General features: G+C 39.8%; 1 protein-coding gene across 1 annotated transcript; it reads right to left on the minus strand.

Annotated features, from left to right (window-relative positions):
- Window positions 1-1,261: 1,261 nt before the first annotated feature.
- Window positions 1,262-25,428, minus strand: LOC126386603 (dual specificity calcium/calmodulin-dependent 3',5'-cyclic nucleotide phosphodiesterase 1B-like). The gene is made up of 14 exons (XM_050039030.1): window positions 25,227-25,428; window positions 23,042-23,155; window positions 20,327-20,509; window positions 19,799-19,865; window positions 19,549-19,665; window positions 19,005-19,145; window positions 16,905-17,005; window positions 12,893-13,018; window positions 9,341-9,442; window positions 9,001-9,121; window positions 4,413-4,494; window positions 4,120-4,237; window positions 2,138-2,274; window positions 1,262-1,750 (listed from the first exon to the last, which is right to left on the minus strand). The coding sequence occupies exons 1-14, from the start codon at window positions 25,277-25,279 to the stop codon at window positions 1,653-1,655; spliced, it is 1,560 nt and encodes a 519-aa protein (XP_049894987.1). The 5' UTR covers window positions 25,280-25,428; the 3' UTR covers window positions 1,262-1,652.
- Window positions 25,429-25,914: the final 486 nt, after the last annotated feature.

The raw sequence follows: 25,914 nt of genomic DNA on the forward strand, positions 1-25,914 counted from the left end.
GGAGTGACCGGAGAGAACCCACGCTGACACGGGGAGAACATGCAAACTCCGCACAGAAGGGCTCCCACACCCGGGATCAAACTGGGAACCCTCTTGCTGTGAGGCGACAGTGCTAACCACCACACCACCATGCCTGCTGGACATGAATTTACAATTATACTTTCAATACATCCATCCATTTATCCATCCATTTTCATCTGCTTCAGGGGCCGGGTCATGAGGGCAGCAGGCTGAGCAACAGCCTCTCCCCAGCAACACTTTCCAGCTCCTCCTGTGGGACCCCGAAGCGTTACCAGGCTAGATGAGATATGTAATCCCTCCAGTGTGTTCTGGGTCTGCCCTGATGCCTCCTACCAGTGGGACATGTATGGAACACCTCTAACAAGAGGCACCCAGGAGGCATCTTAATCAGTTGCCCGAACCACCTCAACTGACCCCTTTTGTCGCGAAGGAGCAGCGACTCTACTCCGAGCTCCCTTCGGATGTCTATGCTCCTCAACCTGTCTCTAAGGCTGAGCCCAGTCACCCCACAGAGGAAACTCAATTTGGCTGCTTGTGTCTGCGATCTCATTCTTTCGGTCACTACCCAGAGCTCATGACCATAGATGAGGGTTGGGACATAGATGGACCAGTATATTGAAAGCTTTGCCCTGTGGCTCAACTCCCTCTTCACCATGACCACCACCTTTTTAAAAAAAGGTTCTCATTAGAAAAAGGGTTCTGCAGTAAAACCTCAGCCTTTCAGCAAGAACCCTTTTGGAACCTTTATTTCTAAGAGTGTATTCTAATGAGAATAATTGTGCAACATAAACACTGAAAGCAAGCAGGCAGCCACAGAAAATTGGCGCACTTCTGCTCGCAGTGTGAACTCAGCATTACAGTCAAACTACTCAAAAAGATTGCAAGATATTTTTAAAAAGGGATTATATAATACAGTAGAAAACAGTGGAGATATCACTTGAGTCGGCCTTTAAGCCAAAATGTGCTCTTGGGTTTGTGCAGAACATTATCTTCTTGTAGTTTATGGTTATGGCTTTGCTGAATAAGCCACTAAATGTGCTGTTACTGTATTTCACAGACTTGGAACAGAATAAAATAATTGTTAAAATGATGCAAGGCCAGCAGCTTCAATTTAATCAAAGATTAGGGTGTCTGGCCTTGCAGCTGAATCCCTTAAATGTATTAATTAAAAACAACGGAGCACAATATCTCTCCAAAACTAGGCCAGCCTCATAATAAATCAATACTTCACGTAAAAACATGGAGAGTTTCTCAACATTTATTGCATGGTTAAATGATTTGTGTACAGGTCAAACTATTAAAGGTAAAATGTTCCTTACAAGTGTTTTGGTGGCAAATTAAATTAATAACATGCACTATACTGTATAACATGGCCAGCATGTACACTTTGCATTTAAATTATCACAGTATACTACACTTGAAATAAGACATGAGGACATCTCTGTGACTATACTGCATCTTACCTTGGGAAGATGATGTTAACCTTAAACCACCCCTCCCTCCTGCAGCTCCCTCGACCATCACATAAGAAGGCATTGTGGTTTTGTTACAAACAGTGACTCAGCATTAACCTCAGGTAACTGTTGTAGGTATTCTATGACAAACAGCACATATCGTGCATGAAGTCTTGTCTACTGTTTGGTGTCTGTAATGGGCTCTTGCAGGGATTTTTCTGACAGCTCCTCTTGTCTGGATCTCTGCTCTTTTGTCACGTCGGGGTCTGAAAATCCTGGAGGATACAGGAGATTGGAAAAGGCATTGGAAAATTCTGTTAAGCTCAACGGGAAACAATATCTGTAAATCTCCTCATGAGATCACTGCGAAATGAGTGAAGATAACAAATCAAATCAGGGACACTGAGCACATTCATGGAGCAGAGTGGCTTTGTGTCTGCCAAATCAGCCACACATCCAGAACAAAGATCTTTCATACTGTGTTAGCAGAGGATGTCAGACGTTTACAGGTGAGCATTTTAATTCCAAATGGTTGAGAAAGATGACAGAAAAGTAAAACCATTTCTCAGGATTGTTAAATGGTAAGCAGTGTTGTGATAGCTGTGACTTTACAAAGTGCATACAGTACATTCAATGAATGAATGAATGAATATATGACATACCATTGGAGCCACTCTCCTTCCATTTGAGCTTGTTGTCTTCGGTGTGTCGTGTCCAAATGGAGCGGAAGCTCACCAGTTCAGCTGTGATATGAGCGAGACTCCACTGCAGACCTCTGGAGCTCTCCTTCCACAGATTACTGTTGAGATATAACAGTGCTTTCATAGCAATACTTTATGTTCCCCAGTTTTACCATTCACCTTTCTTTCTTTCTTTCTTTCTTTCTTTCTTTCTTTCTTTCTTTCTTTCTGGCGAACATTTTTCATCAGTGCTAAAATCCTTGCACTGGCTTCCAGTTAAATGTAGCATTGACTTCAAGGCCTCACTTACTGTCAAAAAGTCACTCAGTGGTCTGGGCCCAAAGTATATTGCTGATATGTGTGCTGAGTTCAAGCCAGGTAAGTCTCTCCAGTCTGCAGGGACTGGTCAGGTAGTGGTGCCCAGAGTTAAATCCAAATGCGGTGAAGCAGGTTTCAGCCATTATGCTCCCCTTGAACCAAGATATGCCCCAGTTGTAGCCCATTTTTAAAACTAAGTTTAATGCTGTTCTCTTTTTCAAAGCTTTTCATTGATCAGTTTTTATGGTCTTTTATTTACTTTTATTAAACATGCCTGTGTTTCTATTTACCTTATTTCAGTCTTCTATTTTTTTAATCATTTTATTTTTCTTATATTTTTCCTGCAAAGCACTTTGAATAACATTTGTGTATATTAAGGTGCTATATAAATAAACTTGCCCTTTCTTTCTTTCTTTCTTTCTTTCTTTCTTTCTTTCTTTCTTTCTTGTACATAGGCCAAAACCATTTGATAAATATGTTTATCTGCTTTTTTGCTTTGAGTTAACAACTTTGACTTTTGGTTTCACACAGGATAGGAAAAGCAGTCTCCTTGGGGAAAGTCCTTTGTTTGTTTGACACATCCATCCACCCCAACCTTCTGCTTACATGGACATTTTGCCTTTTATTCTGTCACCTGACTTTCTCCTTTTCTCCTGTGATAATTACAATGGCCACTAGAGGTTGCCGCCTAACGTAAACATAAATATGGGTTGTAAGTGCTTGCACAGACAACGTATATGGCAGCTTTTTGGGGGGTTTTTGGGCGAGATGTGATGGTAGGCAGACTTTTTCAGACTGTGGACAGAGCCAGGATAGCTGTGTCCCCCTGTATCCAACATGGATGTGTTATAAGAAGTGGATACTGGACTCCAAGATGGTTCATATCACAGGAAATCGCTTGCTGAGTATATCAGCCAAAAAAAAGTTTTAGCTTAGTTCCACACTTTGCACATTAGTGTTTCCACTCATCCTAAGGACTTTGATATTACAAAGAGTAATAATGGACCTTGTTTGCAGTTCAAGGTTTTCTGTCACAGTTACACAGATGTGTCTATTATAATGGTGGTCTATGGCAACGATGCTTTTAGGGTCACAGAGCGTTTGTCATTGCAATGCCACAAGCAGCCACTGGGACAAACTAGTCACAACACTGAGTGGAGGCGTCGTATACAGCTTTCTTAATACATTCATGGTTTCCAGTCTTTATCCTCATAATCAAATCAGCTGAATATCCAACCAAACTACAATTACTGCCTCCACCAACCAGTCAAGTTGCAGTTTACATTCATGTAACTGTGAAGATGACTATTTGGATATAAAATGTCATCACTTCAACATTTTATCCGATTAAACAGTTGTGTGAATGAGCATATGAATTCTTGAATTACAGCCCAAAATGTGTTTTGTGAGATCACAGTGACCTTTGACCGCCAAAATCTAATCAGTTCATCCTCGAGTCCAAGTGGACATTTGTGCCAGATTTGAAGACATTCCCTCAAGGCGTTCCTGAGAGATCACATTCATGAGAAAAGGACGGACTGAGAACTCGAAAACATAATGCCTCTGGGTACGGCTGTTGCTTTCACAAAGGCAGAAATAATTTAGTACATGTACTTTTCCAACAACTAAGTGTTCTCTGTTGTTACCTGTGTCTGTTGCAGGGGTCTGGCGGACCTGGGTTCTCCTCCACCAGAGGAATAACAATCTTTTCAGCCATGTCCGTCAGCAGAGAGAATGTAGGATACACAATGAAGTCTATGAAACCTGAAAAAGACGATATCGCCATATTAACATTTGAAGTTAAAATGCCTCCAAGCTCATATATGTTACAGCAGATTCATGACTTCACCAAACAGAAGTATGAATGGTAACTAAATCTATTTTTATAGAATATCAGTGAGAAAAATGAGTGAAAGAAAGTGTTTTTTGTGAGACGTACCAATCTGAGACTCAGCTACCAGGGTGCTTTTTCGATCACACAGAGGAGAGAAGGGAAGGCCGAGCTCTGCCTCTCTATCACCCTCACAATGATAGAAAGAGAGAGAGAAGATATCTTAAAGGGCATCCCACACGTCACCTGAAAATAACTTGATTTGACTCCAGCACACTCGGCACCTGCGGCTTTCAGATTGTTCAAAGAATACCATATACTGCTTTTGTTTTTTAAAGTCACACAACAAACATTAAAGAGCCTTTTTTGAGATCAGTTTCAAACACATTCTTTTCAAAGAGAGTAGGGCTGCCCGACACCTCCTCTATTCTATTTATTCTTCAAGTCCAGGCAGTGAAAATAGAGCAGAGAGGATGCCAGCACAGAAACGTATTGCTTTTGCATGTATTGGACATCCACTCAGTCAAAGTAGCAGCCGCTTCTCTCATTGACATCTGGCAAGACTCAGAATTTGTGTGAAAATAATGACATTTTAAGTCGTTTGTAAGAACGTGTAATTGACAGTTACAGCAACTCAGACATCACTATAAACACTTCCTAAACATGACTGGATGATTGCATCTCACGTCTAACAGGTCTAAAACTTTGGCCAAATGTATCCTGAGCAATAAACAAAATCAGCCTCAATCAGGAGAGTTGCAGAGCCACGCGTCACTTGATATCTGTAACAACGAGGCTAAACACTTTGTCAAACAACCTCATCTCAAGGTCCATTTAGTTGCAGTTCTACATCACGTGATCCAGATTTTTCCGACTTGTCATGAAACTAGATTTTCAACAACCATTTCCAGAGCTTTTGAAGGACTTCACATAGATGACAGCTTAGAAATATATAAATAGAAAACACTAATTCCATGACACCGCCATGTGCTGATTAGGATCATGTTATATCCTGTAAAGCTCCATAACAGCTGCTAAATGGACCTTGTGGGCACTCTTGTTTACTTGTTAATAACTCAGTCCCTTTGTTTTCCCTTTTTATCCAGATCCATTCAGGGTTTCAATTTCTTTTGACAAGGTAAATCCCCCTGAGCTTCTTTTAAAAAAATTAACAATGTTGTCATCTGTTATAAGGTCAAAAACCTTTTGTTTTCCACTCTAAGCTCAGCTGATTAGCTTCAAAACTACTCATTCATATTTTGTTCTACTCCTGTAGCACTGCCGGTTGTTGCAGACCAGTCCCCAGAGGAAAGCATTGGCATTTTATGTTTCTGCAAACCATGAATACGTTACATTTGTACATGTCATTCATATTATCTTAATTGGTTACACTTTACTTGAAGGTATCTACATAAGGGAGACATGACACTGCCATAACTATGAAATGACATGGTCATGAACCTTTCATGAACATTATGTACATGTCATAAACATTCATGACTGCTGTTATTAAGTGTCATTTGGTTTTTGTAATGACAAGTTGACATTGTCTGGGTTGTCTTGATTATGACAACTTGACATTAATTAAAGTGACATTACCAGAAGTTGTCTTTGTCATGACAAGTTGACATTAAATTTGTTTGGGATGACCTTATAATGACAACTTGACATTAACCAGGGTGACATTACCAGAAGATGTCTTTGTCATGACAACTTGACATTAACAAGAAATGCAACTCTTTTTGTGTTTATGACAAGTTGACATAATGATTGATACTAAGATATCTTCTGGTAATGTCATCCTGGTTAATGTCAGGTTGTCATAATCAAGACAACCCAAATAATGTCAACTTGTCATGACAAAAACCGAATGACACTTAATGACAGCAGTCATAAACGTTTATGACATGTACATAATGTTTATGACAAGTTCATGATAGTGTCATGTCACCCTTATGTAGATACCTTTAAGTAAAGTGTTACCTATTAATTTTTCTGAGGTGATGTATATGAGCTGGCTTTGTCATAAGGAGGTGGAGGTGATGGTGGATGATGTGATACCTAGGTGAGATGCCTGCCAAGCTGCAGAGCACTGTTCGAGACCAACAAACAACTACACCGGTTGTGTTTTAGTGACCTGTTACTGTTTTTCCAGTGGCTTTTAAGGCACCAAATGCGGACATTTTGCAGCAATTTGCTGTGTTTTCAGCAGGGGTAGTGCAAATAAAAGTGTTTGTTTTTTACAGAGATATCGCTGTGCTGTTTTGTTACACATATTGTTCCAAAGGGTCAAGAACAATCTTCCTCTAGGCTCCATTTTTTATGAAGTTTGGGAGTTTTGAAAAACACCATCACCATTTGGTGTATCTGGCTCATTGATTCTTTGTGGATTTTTTACCAGGCTTAAATCTTGTACAAAATCTGAGCTTGTAAGATCGAGTGTGGCTTCAGCTATGCAAAGTGCATGTTCAATAAACTTCTCAAAATGACTTTCCTCTCTCTGACTGTCTCTGCTTCATACCTGAGGTGCTATTTATGTCGTTTTCTTTAGCTCTGACGTAATAAACCTCTTTGAAGGTTTCTCACTCTGACTTTCAGACTCCGATGAGTCATTTACAAAACTGAACAGCTGTTATTTGGCATCCAACCTTTTGACTCATCAATCATGCAGAGATGATTACAGATCAAACCCATCAGATAAGAATAGAGGTACGTAGGACATGAAAGAGCAGAGTAAAAATGATCGGCGCATATGTGAAAGTAATATTCTCTTTACAACACTCTGACATCCACACTCACAGTCAGACTTTACAGAACCAACGAAAAACACTGATAAAATCAACACAATAACTCAAAAGCCTTTCATATGATAGTTCTATAATAGTGTCCCTTTCCCTGTTATACTTTTGTACATAGCTGTTATGCCATATTATATTTGTCATGTTATATTTCTGTCATCATGCAGTAACGCTGAGACTGCATTGCTGTTGCAACAAACTGCTGAACAAATTGCACCCACAATTTATTTATTTAAAAATGTTGGGAATTATGATCATGACTGATAAATTTTAAAAGAACATTTTCAAAAAAACTCATCAACCCCCTGCAGCACTCTAAAGTGCCCCTGTGGGGGTACACCTATCCCAGTTACAAAAACACTTCTTAACTTTATTTTCTTCAGTAGAGTTTAAATAATTTTTCAATTTAAAAATTAGTTGATCAAGATAAAATTAATTGGGAACAATTATGATAACTGATTAATTGATGCAGTCATTTTTTAAGCAAAAAAGTGTGAATAAAATGTGAATATTTAGAGTTTCTTTGGTCTTCTGTCTTTAGATCACTTATCACAGTTACATGAAATTACACAGCCTAGTCGTCAGGATAAAGTTTTGGCATTGTACATATGCATCATATCAATATTTCCAAAACAATGTAGTTCTAGTAAAATGTATATGAGCTTAATGTATATTTGAGTTTTCATGAGTTTCTCAACAGGAGGAGGAGAGGCTCGTGAATGTCATGACACATAGGTGAGACTGTTCAAGACCAACAAACAACAACAACAACACAGTTCTAGATATTTAAGTCACTTTTTTAGCAACCATACCAGGTGTTTTAAGCCAAAACATTATCTTCATAATCCTAACCGAGTGGGTCTGTGCCTAATCCAATACAGTTTCAACATATGTGCTATATACAGTATGAAATGTACAAATGAAACATATCTGTGGTTTGCAGAAACATTCACTGCAAAAATTTATGCTGGCGATTACTTAGAAATCATGCAGGGATGTCCAAACTTTGGGGGTCCAGGGGACCAGACTAGATAATGTGAAAATAACTGTGGGCATCATATGGGTTATTAAAAAAAAGAAAGAAAAATTATACAAATGAGACAAACGCAAACTGTATACTGAAAAGTATACAACTTTCCACCACTCCTGAAAGCGGTCCAGCCCTCGCTGTTGATTTAACACTTCTTTGCAATGTCCATGTCTGCTACCTAGCTGGAAATGTCAGCTGTCAGGTAGCTGTACATCTGTTTATTTTATTTTTATGAAAACACATTACTTTCACCTGCATAGCTCCTACTTGGTGCATGTCTAAAAACTGTATGATAGTCCTGCCGTTGTGAGGGGAACAAAAAACCAATATCATGAGATCACATATAGTATATTTTGAAAGATGAGCTGCAGGCCGTTCACAATTGGTCTGTGGGCCATAATTAGCTCGTTGGCTAGACATGTCTGACATTAAGAAGGCTATTCATGCTGTTTTTATGTGTGGGTAGGCAATGTAAATTGTTTTATTGAATATTTCAGTTCTCTCAGAAGGGAAAATATCACTAATTAATATGTTATTTCTCTTTTGTTTATTCACTACAAAAAACGAAGTGTTAAAATTACAAGCTGAGCCACATATTTGCTAACCAGATATGAGAGAGAGTGTCAATTTTCTCATCAAACAAATTCAGCAAGAAAGCAAATAAGTAGCCTAAATATTTAATTATTTCCCAGAATGTCAAATTATTTCCTTAATGATTATGTATTCTCACTACTATCTTATTTTTTCATGTTTGACCTTATCATAGAGCAATAACTTAAATCTGATAATACAATGCTTGACCTCAAAAGAACAGAAGAGAAGCAGAGAAGGAGTCACATTGTCAGTTGAGGTCCATTAGAGCTCCTACCTGCCTGAAAAACTCCTCCATCAGGGCTTTGGTCCAGCGAGAGTGCAGCGCCCAGGGCTTGGATGGATGGCTTATGTCAGCCGTGTGGAGTAACAGAGACAGCGCTTTGGGCTTGTCAATCCTGTCAGAGAAAAAACATGATGCACTTCCTGTTTTTGCGGTTTTGTTGTGTGTCTCAGACATGTCTGAAAAAAGCAGACTTGACACCAGCTGCTGTCACACTGATTTGACTGTGCGTCTCTCAGTGCAGGATGTTTGAATCAGCTGCTCTGAACATTTCATTTTATGACCTGTTGATTTGTGCACCACAGCGTGAACAAACAGAACAGAGTCTTATTACCGTTCTTGTTGTTGTAGACAGGATTTCATCCCTTTGACTTGGAGTAGGTGTGAGGACATGTCCGTGGACAGCACCATCTCTATGACAAGCGATCGCAGCTCCCTGTAAACAAAAACACAAACAGTCTACCAGATGACCTTGCATTATGGGAAGTAACTGTACAGTAAAAACAGCAGATTCAGTGGGGTAACCTTTTTAGATTGCATGATGGATTTTCTTGTTCCCATGGTAACGCCGACTGCTAGAAAAGCCCACTACATATAATGCTGCTGGTGTTTATCTTTGGCGATATTTGCAGAGTGCTTCCATGAATAAAACAGTCACATACTGTATCTGTGATGTATGAAGCATCAGCTGCCATGAGTATAAACACTGTTTATACAGTTCAAATATTCTCATCATAAACTGTGTTTTAGTCCAGAAAGGAATGGTTTGCACAACTAATATATGTACATACGTGGAGAGAAAGTGAGCCAGTACCCATATCATCAACCTCTGTTGAGTTTTTTCACTTTTAATTGTTTACATACGTCACATATCATGCTGTTAAAGTGAAATATAAAATGATGATTTTAGCTCCCTGACGACATCCATGATCGGTGGTTAGTGCAGTCACAGGAAGTACACAGTGACTCATTCACTATCCAACTGCTGATTAGTGAATGAGTCACCAAACAGAAATAGTAACATGATCCTTTATTGATTCCTAAAAGAGACATTTTATCTTATGAGGTCAGAGGTCAGGGACAGTGTGAGGAGCAGCCTTGTAACTGGTAAGGATTCAAAGACTCATCTAAGGACAGATATTTGCCTTAATTTGTTCCCTCCTGTCGCTGTCTGTCAGTATTTCACCCTGTAGCCATTTTAAATCCACCAATGCAACTGCACCACTCAGGTTGTATTTCAAACCATAAGGCTGCCATTACTTCTTCCAAACACACTACTTCCGTCTGAAGTTGTACATCTTTAAAAACAGGTCACAAACTTATAGTTTCATTTTTTTAAGCAGCAGATTAATATACATTTGGTGCTCTTGGGAGTATTAACAGTACAGCAGCAGGACAGTGTATGTGGGATTGTTACAAAATGAACTACCAGGGTTATACGAGGTACTTATCCATGGTCAGTGTATTACATACAGCAGATGTCAGTCTGCACGCCCCTAGTTTGGAGAAGCAGGCTGGAGTCTGCCACAGAGGCCATGCACTGCTGTGGATGGCGGTCAGCAACAAAACATATTTTAGCCACCTAAAAAAGTCCCACCCAAATAAAGCAATAACAGTTTAAGTTTATGCTATGCTGAGAGTATTTTCACTGCTTTACCTTTCCGTCAGACAGCCTGTTTTAATGAGGAAGCCGTTGACAACTTCAGTTCCCCATCTATGCTCTTGTCAAAGCCACCAGGCTCCATTTAGATAAATGGTAGTTTTAGCTTGCTAAACAAAGGGCTACGGCTGTCTCGATTGGTTAGTTTGTTTGTGTTATTGTGTGACTTTGGTGAATCCGAACTAACCCATTTCAAACACCAAAGTCACACAATAAAACAAACAAACTAAATGATCGAGGCAGCAGTAGACCCGCAGCTCCTATATTCAGCAATCTTAAATCAATGTTTTTCTCAATGAAGTCTGGCTTTGAGGAGAGCAATCGAATGGCTTTAAGCAATGATAATATTCTAAATACAGCGTACACTTAAAATTATATCAATTTTTTAGGTGGGACTTTTGGTAGGTGGCTAAAATACATTTTGTTGCTGACCCCTCCACAGCTCTTGTCTAGCTTCCGTGTCGGACTCCAGCCTGCTTCTCCAAACTGGGGGTGTGCTGACTTTCAACTACTGTATGTGATACACTGACTTTGGATAAGTACCTAATACAACCCCTCAAAGAGTTTCAAGTGTTGTCTTTTCATAAGATTTGCTGACAATAAGACAAAAAGGCAGATATTGCCAATAATATGTTCTTGAATTTTGTCAAGTATCTCCCACTCTGTGCTGCAGAAAGTGTCACGATTTTCTAATGTTTACTGTATTTCTATGCCCTTGTAAAGCCCTTTGAATTGCCTTGCGTCTGAATGGTGCTTTATAAATATGCTTGCCTTGCCATATTTTACTTTCTTCTTGTCATGATGCAAACCTCAGAAGGTTGTTGACTATTCTCTTTCTCTCTTTTTCAGTAAGTGAGTTTTCAGACACTCTCACTCTGTAGGTGGAGATCAGCTGGGTTTTTCCCAGAAAAGGCTTGCCATGACATTTGTTCAAAATGCACCCTGGTCTTTTGGGTGCATTTTAATTATCTCTGCCTTTTCTGTAATGGATTTCTCTCTGGTTTTATCACTGGTGCAAAACACACACAATGACACCTTTACTCTTTGATTATATAAGTGACTTCCATTGTCACCATGTTGAAAAACTTCATATAACAATGAGAACTAGAAAAGTGTATCGAGTATAAAACTAATCTGCAGATGCACAGGATCAAAATGAGATTGAACTTTCCTAAAGATGTCAGTTGTTGAACCATGATGAAGGCCATTATGTGACCTGCAACAGATGGTAAGGTTTCTTGTTTTTAGCCGAGCTGATTGACAGAAATGACTTTTGGTCTATACTTTTGCTACGTGCTTTTATTTAGGACTTGCGGTCGGAGGAGTGAGGAGTCAGCTGTGAATTACTGCATAAAACAGTCAATAAAACAGGTTTTTCAAAGATTTTGAATGAATGCAACCATGGGAGATCCTAAATTACTCAAAGAAACACAAAACAGGAGGCTGATTGGTCCAATAGTTTGCAAGATTAGCTGTGGGCGGACAAACACACACACACACACATGACCAAACACATCCTCTCCAGGCTTGTGACTGGCAGAGATGATAGAACTTTAAATGGTCAAGTGTTTAAGATTAGATTTTCCCTTTAAATTGTGGTGGCTGCTGTATCCTCCCTGAATGTAGAACCAATCCTCAAGGAAGTCTTTAAGTTAATAGTAAATTAAGCTGCACTTGCATTAGTTGACTGACACCAGCTGTTTCATCTATGCTTCACATTATTCACTGGTTTATTCACAGCTGTGAGGCTATCAGCTGATTAGTCACATCCACTTGTATGAATATGGGTATTAAAAATGATGCTCATGCCAACACTGATTACTGCTGCAGCTCAGACACCATTCTAATCTCTCAATTATGCACAGAGATTTTTATGCTGCTTTATATTTACATACTTTTATTTCATACTCTTATACTTATTATAATTCTCTGTTCTTTACATCAAAGCGACTGTAATGAATCACAATTTCCCCTCTGGGATCAATAAAGTATTTCTGATTCCGATTCTGATTTTGATTTAACTAAGATTTAACAAAGGTGTTGGGTTTGCTCTCCCAGCCAACCCTACAGAGTCCTTGTTGGAGCTTGGATTCTTTAAGAGCTCTTTTCTGCCATATCTGCCTAACTCTTTTCTTTAAATGGTCATTTCCCTGACGTCAGTGTCAACTAACTGAAACAACAATAAGCAACACATTTTTTTGATGGTAAATAACATAGTTGTCTTACATCCATTCCTCTCTGCTCAAATTAGTGAAGATGTTCATTTGGTCGTCCTGCAGCAGGCGAAACGCTGCACTCAGATGATGGCTTTCCTGTACCGACCGATCGTTGTAGATCAATGCAAACTCTGACCTGGCACAAAGACAGAGAAAAAGCAAAAGAGGAGTTGATCGTCACAGAGAAAAGAAGGAGTTTACAGAGTGTGAGTATGCATTAAAGTGTAGTTTTACAACCCTGTAGTGGTGAGGGGAGGAGGAGGTGAGGATGAGATAAAAAAGAGACTCCTGAGGGAGTAATTTAAGCACTATGACTGTGGTCTGAAATGATGAATTTAAAGTGCTGAGGACGGAGTGGGATGTGATAAAAACTGGCACCATGTGGGTATTAATGACTCAGTATAGCAAGTTAATTAACTTATTTCTCAATCAGGCATCCGGTGTCCACTCAATTTGCATAATCTACTTTATTAGACTATTGAAATGGGTAACAAAGTACGATGTGAGAAGTTTTCCAATTAGTGATTATTTTGTTAAAGCAAACATAAAACAAAACACTTGTTAAATGTCTTCAAAGGAAGCATTGAGCTGTGTGTTTAAATGGCCTTCAGGGGGCTGTTAAAAAGTTTTATTCTTCACAGAGAGAGCGGTCGCGGTCAGCTTGAATTCATGATTGTTATAATGGTTTTAAATAATGCCAACATTTCTCGGTGGAAAATAAACTCAAGCAACACTTTATTTTACGGATCCGTAATTACCGAAAACCTTTAATTTCCTAGGATGGTAGAGTCCTGGTAAAAAGTATGTAGACTGGCTGTAATTATACTTAAAGTAAAGTGAAAAGATTTCCTCATCCCCTGAGGGAGGAATGAACAACAAACAATTCAACAGGACTAAATGAAGAAATAAATTTGTCTTCTATGATTTTTCTATTATGTTTTTTGTTATGTATATTTATATTGTTGGCCAGTGTGCAGGCAATTTAAACAAAAAGAAATATTTAATGTTGAAACCAAAGACTGTATAGAAATACTAGATTGACACTAGTTTGGCATTTTGGCCGTCGCCATCTTGGATTTTTGAAGCCAAAAGTGACCATTTTGGACAAGAGAATGAAAGTGGGGAGGAGCGAGAGGTGGATCTGACTCATAGATTGTGGTGACGCCTTGCAGAAAGCCTGTCATTCAAAGAGCCATGCCCTTAAACATGAGTAACTTTAAGCCTTAAAGCCACAGTGTGTAGGAATTTCTCCCATCTAACGTTGAAATCATATATTGCATTCAAACAGATAGCGCACTCTAGCGCCTCACTGTTTCAAACGCGTTTTGCAACAACAGTAGCAGCTGTGTACCAAAAAGCTATGATAACATTGATGAAACCATGTCATCCGATACTACATGGAGTATTCATTCAGGCTCCTACACAGACACACGCATCGCGAGTTGACAAACCCCCTCCTCACCATGCTGGCTGTGTTTACAACGTAGAACTGTTGGGGCGGGTGTAAATCGAAACAAACCAATCACATCTTGTCTTTTGACAACTGACAAGATGCTCAACCTCACACATCTCATCCCTCTCCTCGCATCACTGTGCCGCTGACAGCGGCGCTGGCCTGTGATTGCATTACCTTTCTCCTTCAGCAGCTCTCTCCACCTGGGAAAGGCTACCCGGCTGTTGACCCTCATTTTTTGAATTCACCGGTCACGCTGCCTTTTTGATTTCCTTTTGCGCTTTCTTGGCCACGAGGATTTCGTCTCCCGTGATGCTGCATATGCATGATCCTGCATTATGCTCAAAGAGTGGGACTTTGTTATGCTGCAGTAGTGCCGGGGTAGTAGCAAAGCACCTCTTGCTCCTCTCCTTTGGCTTCTCAGTCACGCAGCGCTGGCCTGGCTCTCAACAAAAACGGCTGTATGTCCCTTGCTGGCGAAACGTTATGGAACCGCCCCAGACGACTTACCCGCACAATGTACAAACAAATCCGAAATTCTCCTTTTACGAGAATAAGTCAGATTATTGGTGGAGGTAATAGTACACCAATAATGACATATTTATGAATGCAGACATCGATTTTTGCCAATAAACAATTGAAAATATTACACAATGTCCCCTTAATAAAATGTTACCTATTATGCTAGCTATAGAGACCAAAATCGTTTTTTGTAAAAGGCTGTAAACGTGTTTATTTCTGCTGTAAAGATGGGCTTTTTTTTTTAAATTTTAGTCTATGGGGATTGACTCTCTTTTGTAGACAGCCTCAAGTGGCTATTTGATGGACTACAGTTTTTGGCACTTGTCGCGTAGGCTTTATTTTTCAGCCCCAGAGGTCGCTCCTTGGTTGAAACATTAGTTGTTGCACCTTTCTGTTGCAAGTTTTGTTAAGTTTATAAGGAGTCATTTATTTCCAGGGGAATTTTTTACAAAGAACTGCTCCATTTAAACCATCTTTAATATATTTTTTTTAAATTACTGTTTATTATGGATGTTGCGATATGCTGTTATTGACAAGATAATTATTAATGAAATATTTATATTATGTTAATAACACACAGATGATAATATTGTGTATATAATCCAGCCCTTATAAATCATTTCCCTTTCTTTCTGTTATCACTTTGTCTTCCTCTCCCAACACCACCTGGTTGCTGTTTTACTCCCCATAAAGCGTAATTGGTCTTTTGGTGCAGTTTTGTATAGTTATGGTTACAGACTCTCGCTCCACCTCCCTATACTCATATTGTGAGTGTAATTAATTTACCATAAGAGAGAGACAGAATGCACAATAAACAAAGTTAAAAATGAATTTGATTTATAGCAATGTGATTATTATTTTTCAACATTTATAAAGATGCCGCAACAATATCATTATCGTGAACTCTTTTGGCCGCGATGATCATGTGGTGAAAGTCTGATATCATGCCAGCCTTACTTTTTATTATCAACTTTCATTATTGGGAACTTAATTCTTCTTTTATGCTTACCTGTAGACACATTTTAAATGCCAGCTGAGCTGCTACTGACAAAATAATTCATGCTGGCAGTTAATTGTGATTAATGAGTTAGCTGGAAATATACCAGCTGAACACTGTTTCCTTTTACCCTACAATTACCACCAAATTACACAGTCATTGATAGAGGGACAGTCATATGACTTTCAAGTCACTTATCAGTTCCCTTTCAGGAAATTATAGTTTACTAAAGCACCCATAAAATTAACTGTCACAGTGCATAGAAACAAGTATAACAAATGCTTTTTAACATTTGAACCTCAGCTCTATTGGGAAATATTTTTTTTAGACATACACAGAAACTTCAAATGAATTCCAGTTTAGTCTTGCAGCATTTATACACAGCCTCAATCAGAGCTTCAGAGCTTTGAGGAGCCCCATGGTGCACCACATGAAGCTGTTTATTTAGTCATATTTTGGTAAAATGTTTAGTGTTTGGAGCAAACAGGTGGACAGTGGAGAAGTGCGTTCTGCTGCAGGAGTGGTTTTAAATGTTTCTTTGGATGTTTTTGATACTTTTCTCAAGCTGACTGCAGCCACTATTCTTCGTTAATAAGGAAACAGCAGTTAAGTTATAACAGCCAGTATCTGCAGCCTATAGGAGGTCAGTGTTTGACACTGAGAGGACATATTTTGGGTGGAGTATGACCTTAAGAAAGACTCAGGGGTTTACTGTAGATTCTGTATCTAAGACATGTTCTCTTATTGTGGGCAATTATTTTTCCCAAAATAAAGCATGATGATGATGATGGGTGCCAAGAGACTGCGTTCTTCGGCCCTCCTATGTGGAAAATGGACATCTAAAAATACTGCATTCCCTCCATGAAGATGTGTTTGCTTTAGAGTGCACGCTCTCCCTCCACTCCCCCTAAAATTACATCTAAGAAACACTACCTTACTATTCCTATGTCGCTGAAATCTCTTTTTACAAAAGTCAAAACAGGATGCAGCGTATATAGCTGGTTCTTTATACGACAGGGTTGATATAGTAGGTTCAGGAAAAGAGCTTACTTTGTGTGGATGTGAAAGTTGTTTGTGGTTCCCGTGTGTTCAAAGTCGTGGATGGCTGCAGCAAATAGTGACGCCATCACCTCGAGTTCTGTCAGCCAGTGCTTGATGGACACAAGAGACAGGACAAATCAATACAAAAACAAACTGTGTGTAGCAGGGTGCACAGAGTTTACAGTTTATATGTCCTTAGATCACTTAGGTTTAAAAGACCAGTGTAGGATTTAGGAGCATTAATTGGCAGAAAATTGTATCTTATTTTCACAACTATGTTTTCCATAGTATATAATCACCTGAAAATAAGAACAGTTGTGTTTTTGTTACTTTAGAATGAGCCATTTATGTCTACATACAAAGAGGGCCCTTCTTCACGGAGTCCGCCATGTTGTCTCTACAGCAGCACAGAATGGACAAATCAAGCACTGGTGCTAGATAGGACCATTCACTGTTTTGCCTTTTCACCACCATAGTGTTCCTGCACACTTGTCACAAGAGAAAAAAATTTGGTTTTGCAGTCTCACATCTAGATGCCACTAAGTCCCACACACTGGACCTTTTAAAGGATAAGGCTTATTTTTCTTTTTGTCAGCAAATCCTATAAAAAGTTAACCTGGAAATCCAGATGCCCCGCCCCTAGCAAATTAGAATTTGCTCTGCACGGGGATCTGGCCCCGACGAGCAGAGCTCGCTGAATCGCCATCGGACCAATCTGATCAGTCTATCTGACAGAGGCGGGCTCTGGGCGGACGTAACATGATGACGACAGCGCTGCGCCGTAGGAGTCGAAAAGTAAACAGCCAAGATGGCAGCTGCCAAAGAACCACATCCATTCAGTTTAGCTTTGGAAGAAACGCTAAGCCAACTACACTTATCTTTTTCCTTGAGAGAGAAACAGAAGACTGCCCTAGAAGCCTTCGTTTCCAGGAAGGACGTTTTTGCAGTTTTGCCGACAGGATACGGCAAAAGCATAATATATCGGTTAGCCCCACTTTTCGGCAAACAAATGGGGCTTAGTGCAATGAATACGTCACCTTGTTTTTTGCTCTGATTGGCCAATTGTGTGCGGAGGCATTTGAAATGCCTCAGTTAGTGCCGCCCCTTGGGTAGGAAGGGTGTATTGGTGAAGGCCAGACTCAAAATCTTTCTAGATTTGAGTCTGGATTTCCAGGCTAATAAAAAGTCAAAACCAACAAAGAATTGACCCTACACATCCCCACCTGTGTAGCCAAAACCCTGATGTAGCTTATGTTGACCAAACACTATAACTCTGCAGCCATGCTAGCTGTAAACGCTAATGTCAGGATGCTACAAGATTACAGTGACAATACTAACATGAATATGTTAAGCTAGCAGGTAAAATGTTTATCATGGTAATTAGCTTAGTTTAGTATGTTAGCATGCTAAGTATTGGACAAATTAACATGTTGACCTGATGATGGTGGTGTATTTAAAGTGAATAGATTGTTCATACTGTAGGAACAAGAATGTATGTATCACATTTGATGGCAATCCATCCAATTAATGGGATCTTGTCATGTTTTTTCATTTGGGCAGAAGCCTCCAGCAGCATAAAATGATGGTGGGGGCAACCTTTTGAGTTGTATCTTGATGAGTGGTTAGGTTTAGGCCACAAAACTACTTGGTTAGGATTAGGAAAATATCATTGCTGACATCACATTAGTCAATTCATGTGACCATCACCTGACTAACAACTGAGGAGCGACTGACTAGCAACTCTTGTGACACAAAAAACGCTGACTTTTGGTTTCACACAGGACACAAACACCAGTCTCATTTGTCAAAGTCCTGTGCTTATTGGACCCCTCCCACACACAATAAAAATACTTTCTGTGTCTTTTTATGTCCATTGTTCTGAACGTCTATAACACGATGAATTTGTAATGTGTTATCTGCTCATGTTAAAAATCAAAAGTGCAGCGTTTTAAATGGAAACAAATGAAGGTAAAGGAATGAAAAGCAGGTCTATTTTGGACATCGGATTTGTTGACAGTTGGGACACTATACAAAAACCAGCCTTATCCTTTTTAAAACAGGATGGAGCACCCAAAATAAAAAAAGACTATTAAAATGAGCCCACAGTACCACAAGTCCAGAGCGCAGCAGCAGGCAGTGCAGCGTCTGAGTCACATCAGCAGCATGAACGTGGCTGTGGTAAGAGTTGTTGTGTTTGCAGTATCCTCTCTCCAGCGCAGACAGGAACTCTGTCAGGCATGAGATGGGGATCTGCAAAGTGTATTACATAATCGTTAAAGTCAGAGTCGTGTTTGAGAATCCAAGGTTCACAAAGTTTGTGTCAACAATAAAAGCTCAAACAGTGATGATGTTAATGTTCTAATAAAGTTGGGATTCGGATTGACAGGGTTTACGGTATGATGACATGTGATCCGCACACATAATTTGGCAACCCATTGTTCCAAACTGATAATAAAACCCATATGCCTGATGATATCTGCAATTACAACACACATTTCCCACAGAAGCAGAGGTTACAAGTACAAGGGTAGTAATGAAAATATTACTGTTATTTTTTTTTTTTTATCCAAAGCACTCACATTCTTGCATTTCTATCATAACATATTGAATGTGAAGTGCACTATATATACTGTGCAAAGAAATCCAAAGAGACCTTAAAGCGGCTGTTGAGGCCATATCTGGTGATCAGCTCAAAGAACAGAGTTCGTAGAGCGTGATCAGAGCTGGCTGAGTTCAGAGCAAACACGTCAAAGCTCCAGCGGTCAACATCCTGAGGAGAAGGAGGGGAAAGTGACTGCGTTATTGATGCATACTTGTGCTGTGTATATGATCCCTTTTGTGATGTCCGATTTATTGCACAAACACATGACGCGCGGAGAGATTTATGATGAGTGGAGGCTTACCCTGAGGCAGTTTACGACCGCTGCAGGTTGGTCTGGCATGGCTGCTGTGTAAGCCCTCTTGAACATCCTGAAATAATGCAATGTTTATGTTGAGTTCAGTTAAAGTTCAGATGTTGACACTGTGCAGCGAACTCGTCTCAGGAGCTGTTTATATAAATCCTCCAAAGTCCCTGTCCCCTTTGGAAGGATGTTTTAAAGAGAAAAGGAGGCTAATGTTTCACAGTCCAGTGCAGCTGTCTGTGTTTTCTGTAGCTGTTATAGTAACAACACTGTATGAGCTTACATTAGAGTTATAGTACAGCCATGGAGATCAGTCATTTACAATGGGAGTTTTATGGTATGAGATTATAGTTTACCTATTTTATTGTATTTAAGTCCCATAAATAATACATATAGCCGTATGACTGGTTCTTTTATGCAGCAGCTGCTTTGTTACAGGCATCCTGATGAATCACACAGGCCTCCTCTAAAATATCATGACCTTATAATACTGAAATAGAGACAGAGTGAACCTATGTGTTATTTTACCTCTCCACAAATATCCCTGCCTGCACCGCGTGCACAATGCTGCGGAACTTGGGCTTCTCGTCCGAGCGCCGCACAGGCCGCCGGACCCTCTGTGTGAAGGTGGACGCCAGCCAATCGGTGACCTCTGAAGGCACGCCGTCTGACTGCAGCTGCTGAAGGTCGTCCTCAGACTCCAGACACTGCCTGTGAGAAACAACACGCATATACACAAACAGTGGCTGTTAGACAGACGATAAGAAAACAGAAGCACGGATGTAGACTTCAGGGGGGAAATAGTGGAGGGCTTTTATTTTGATGGTATTGAAGACATTTTCACCATAAATTGATTCAGAAAAGGGAAAACCGGTGCATAAAAATTCACCACTATGCAGTTAATTAAGTCTTTGAGTGTGGAAAACTGTGGACGCCCAAACCCCCTGTTTCATATGTGTCTCCCCCAATGTTGAAACAAAAACTTCGCCCTTGCACAGAGTCAAAGATCAGTACTGGATTAAAGCACCACAGGATCACTAACTGTGTCCAAAATCAGTCCCTATTTAATATGCATTATTGTTCCCTCTTTATTTTTGGTGTCAAATCAATTGTGAAAATTTGTGAACAGTCATGTGACTCTATAGCTGTCAGTGATGACGCAAAATGACGACATTTAATACATGTCCAAAATCCTAATTTACTGCTTACAACAGAGTAAACTATTGAGCTTCTACAACTGTATAGAGGGAGTGCTAATCTCTACCAAAAGATATTTGCACATGTATGCAGATTCTGTATGCAGCGGTACAAGATTTTGTTATTGGGAGCAGGCTGATATCTGTTTGTAGCCAGAGTAGTATTGACCAATCACTTTTGAGCAGCAGGTAAACAGTCCATGAGGTAGCAATAAAGTCTGTTTAAATATCTCTGTATAAAGAGACTAGCCGAAATTAGTGGTGCACGAGGTAACGACATGACCTGGCCTACTCTTACCTTGCCTGCCTCTGACTGGCTTACCCTGACATTGTTACCCTAACCCTAACCAAACACACTCCTCTTGCTTAAACCTAACTAACTAAGAAAACAAGTACTAGCCAATCAGAGTGCAAATAGGACGGGTCATGCCTTTGCAATCCGAGGAAAAAACAAAATTGGCACACGTAAGAGAAAGTTTTGGCCTGGATAGCAGCTGGATACACTGGATCCCTTAAGATATTGACCATTGCCCCCTGAGGCTTATCGCTGTCAGACTGATAGCTGATGGGTTTGAGTGTAGTAAATAAAAGAACTAGGGAGAGTTATTGTGCTATAATGTCGTATATTAGGTCTCTTCTTTGGAACATGCCGCTGTATGATGGCAGTTAACCAGAAGTCATCATCAGACTATACTTTACAGGCGATGTTACTGAGTTTGAAAGGGAAAATAGAACATTAAATAACCTTAATCGCAGAACTATACAAGTAAGGAGTAATTATCTGTTATCTGTTAAGATACAGAGTTGGTATCTTAGGATTAAAGAAAGTAACACTTTTAAGGAAGTTGTAGAACGACTGTGTCAATATTTACGACGATTTCTCCGAACATTCCTGTGAATAAGATACAAACCCTGTCTGTGTAAAGAGCGGAACAATGAAAGTTCATATCAGCTGTTTTCTTAAAACTCTAAAAGTGATTTATTATAGGTGGTGTGGACTTTTCTTTGAATGCACATTTGTTAATGATTTATAACTCTTCTGGCACCTGATAATCAGTGTTATACTGATAATTACAGGTGTAGTATGTGCATGCATGTCTCCTAGAAATTATGTTTATATTCATCTAACAACATATATATTTTTTTAGGGAAACAAATTAACCATAATGAGGAAATGTTTCTTATGAACATATCTAACAAGTTGCAAAAATGTTGATACTGAATGTATCAATAAAATGTTCACTGACAAAGTATTTCAGATGTTGTCTACGAGAATAGGCAAACTTGCAATACAGTATTCACTCAAATAGGCTAAAGCATTATCTTTGATTACTTTTTATGTAAACATTTAACCAAAATCACAATCTTTTCCAAACCTTTACCAAAATGCTTTGTTGTCTTAAGCTAAGACAATAGTCTGGACACAAACCCAGGGTTCAGGTGTCACAGTCCTGTACTTTGTACGGCCACCATCCTCCCCAACCACCTCCTTGCATGAATGCAGTGTTTCATCACCTTAAAATAATGTTGTCCCTGAACACAATCCAGGCAGCAATTACGTTGCCACAACATAATAAAGAAAGCAGTTTAGTAACCTACATGTACACCTTCAAGGAGACAGGCTTGAGTTGGTGATGTAATGGCTCCAGGTAAAGGACAGCAGTCGCTTACTTTATTATTTTTTCAGTAAATACATTTTTTTTAAATCAATAAAAAACCTCACACCCCGCTGTGGGTTGCGTCAGTTTCCTCTCACAGACCAAAAACATGCAGATAAGGTTAATTGATGACTCTAAGTTGCCTGTGGGTGTGAATGTAAGTGTGCATGGGTGTTAGCCCTGTGACCGGCCAGTGACCTGTCCAGGGTGTACTCCGTTTCTTGCCCACTGTCAACCTGTATTCTAACACAAATTAAGGCCTTTTATCTGACACTTTTCTTGGACCTGTACTAAGAAAGTTCGAAGTAATGAACTGTTTACTGAAAGAGCTGGTATAAAAACCTGCTCAGAAGAAAACACCAACATCACATTATTCCACAATATCCTACCTTGTTCCATCGAGGTAAACTGCCTCCAGTAACGACGCCGTGAAATCCAGATTCTTTTTGATTTCTTCAAAGTCGACATCTTTCTCCTCCAGCTGTTTCAGAATGCTCCTCAGCCTGCGAGGAAACACAATCGTTTATTTGGATTTGATCGCAACAAAATAATAATTCTTTTGAAAGCACTGGAAATGCTGTTTTCAGCTCTCAAAACAGCAATCTCTGAGAGGTAATAGTGGTGTGAAAATTGTTGGAGGTTACAGCAGTTTGGCATCAAAGTCTTCACATTAAATCACACTGGGTACAGCCATAAAAGTTACAGCTCCGGAAGAAAGCGCAGTTTGAACAAAATGGGGACTTACAAGCTTTCTAAAACAGCTCTATAAATCGAGAGCACTTGTCATTGTCTCGAGGGAGTGAAACAAGGTCCGAGCAGTGCTTTAACAGGTTGAGAAATCATCGTGAAAGGAAAGAGTTCATTTGGAAGTGATTTAAATGCCAAGCTGTCCAAAGAGAGCCAGTGGCAAAAGGGCATCATTAGTGCCAAATTTTCCATGAGAGGAAAACTTCCCATGGTTGAGGTCTTATGTAACCCACATTTTGTCAAAGTGGGCTCCGTGAAAAATGATGTTTTGGAGTTTTTAAGTCTTGGCCACATTCTGATCTTGTCTGAGAACATGTTGCTCAATTTGAAACTTTTAATCAAATTAGGATAGAGAAGTGGTGGAACAGAATTAATCTCCTGCAGCGTAATAAAAAGCAAATGCTTGGAGCACATGTCACCTTCAGTGTAACCCACCTGCAGCGTGTTAATGTAATCTCATCACGGTAACAAATCCAAAAGCTGTCATAGCATAATACAGCTCTGATGAAAAATCTCACCCTCAGTTTATAGGAGTGGAATCTTTCTTCTTTTGATTGGGTTTTATTTTCTCTGCGAGCGTGTGAAAGGGAGATCCATTTGATCTGATACCACATTTGTAACACAGATCATTTCTCCAAAACATTTTGGTGTCTACACCGCTGTGACCAGAATGATTGTGCTCAAACTGCGCCAGGCCACACCGTGGAGCCAACTCCTGGGGATGAGACGCTCACAGCTTTTCAAGTGTTTATCACGCTGGCAAGGGCTTTCAAAAGCTGTTGAGTCATAAAAATAGCATGCATCTGAATGCCACCGCTCACTTTCAATCTCAAGTAATCTTTCGCGATAACACGGCCTTTTTTGTTTCAACTGTTCAGAGAAGAAGAGCCTCTGACAGGACGTTTACAGGAAATTACTCGTCAAGTGCACTCGTGAAACTGTGTTTATAGAGAGAAATGACAAATCCTCCTTTGGCTCGGGCTTTGTTGAATCTACACGCTGCGTAGTGTCATCGTTACTCGGAGCACAGCAGTGTTACAGAGCTTGAATGGTATCAGCTTTGTCAGCACAAATCTCTAAATAGATTTCTGTGCCTTCATGAATTTTTTTGAGAATAAAGAAGAAAATAAAAACTTAAATCCACATGAGATCATATCTAATGTCAACATAAAAGTGTTATGAATCGACACCTGTAAATATTGACTGCCATGACGCAAATTATGTGTGAATTTATGGAGCAAACACCCAACAAGGCGTCGAGCTCTGAACCCTGCAGACACTAATACATCAATGTGTTAACCAAAACAAAACCACATGACCCATCACCCATTGCAGCACCTCTTCCTCCCACAGCCAAAGCATGACTGAGATGAGTGATCACACAACAACTTGAAGTGACAAGCTCTCATGCCGCTAAGTACAGTTGTAGAAAATCCTAATGAAATCTGTCAAACCTACAATTACAAATCAGAGGGCAAGTATCTTTTAAAAAGGAGACTTTTTAAGGTAAGCGAAAACTTCTTTTTGTTTGCTTTGCAGTGATCTGCAGATATAAAATGTGTCAGAAAAACCACAGAGTTCTCCTTCATTATCACTCATCACTGTGTGCAGCACTGGGTGTATTTTGACTCACATATTTCCATTGCTGCAAAACAAGAAAACCCTTACAGCAGAGTGAGATCCAAACAGCCTTACTGCACCCAGCAGTGATCAATCATTTTAAATTTAAAGATGTAGCATGTTTGGTAAAGTCCTCCAGCCTTATTTATGCAAGACAGGCTAACTAACTATGACTTCATTTGCATCGATCTTAACCCCCTGTCTTACCTAGAGATGGGGATCTGCAGCCGTTTCTTACGGATTCGCACCAGTTCAGCCATTCCACACTCAAGCTGTGCCCTGATGGACCCCAGAGTTCAATAAAAAAACAATAACAGGACAAAAAAGGAAAATTATTGCAGAAGTTGCAAGCAGAAAAGTTCTCCAAACCACCAACGCAAACTTTGTGTGTCCTGAGACAGACTTCTGTTTCAACAGCTTTCCCACCCACTTCTGGGGGGACCTACTCCACTTCACTCTGATTGGTTAAGCAGGCCCAAACTGTGTCAGTGTGTGTGTGTGTGTGTGTGTGTGTGTGAGAGAGTGCCTTTGTGAGTGAGTGAGTGAGTGAGTGAGTGAGTGTTTGTGTATATGTGTACACTCGTTGTGTGAAGTGCGAGTGAGTTGACCTCACTCACTGATGAAGTGTTGACTGCGAGGCTTTCAAGCCGCGTGTACTCAAATCCCAAATGAGAATTTTCCACCGCAGCCACAAATTAGGGAACCACACAGAGAGTCTTTCACAGAAACCCACCAGAGTCACCCGAACCAAAACATATAAACAAAGCTTGTCCTCGAAAGCCACCCACAACAGCCCGATAGGTTAACTGCTGTTCTCGATACTGCAGTGCACAGAAAACATGAGAGGCGAAAAAAACAGGCACTCTTACACTGAAAATAAATTTTCTTTGACTGC

Source organism: Epinephelus moara, chromosome 24 (assembly GCF_006386435.1).
Source record: "Epinephelus moara isolate mb chromosome 24, YSFRI_EMoa_1.0, whole genome shotgun sequence".
In the NCBI taxonomy this organism is placed as follows: domain Eukaryota; kingdom Metazoa; phylum Chordata; class Actinopteri; order Perciformes; family Serranidae; genus Epinephelus; species Epinephelus moara.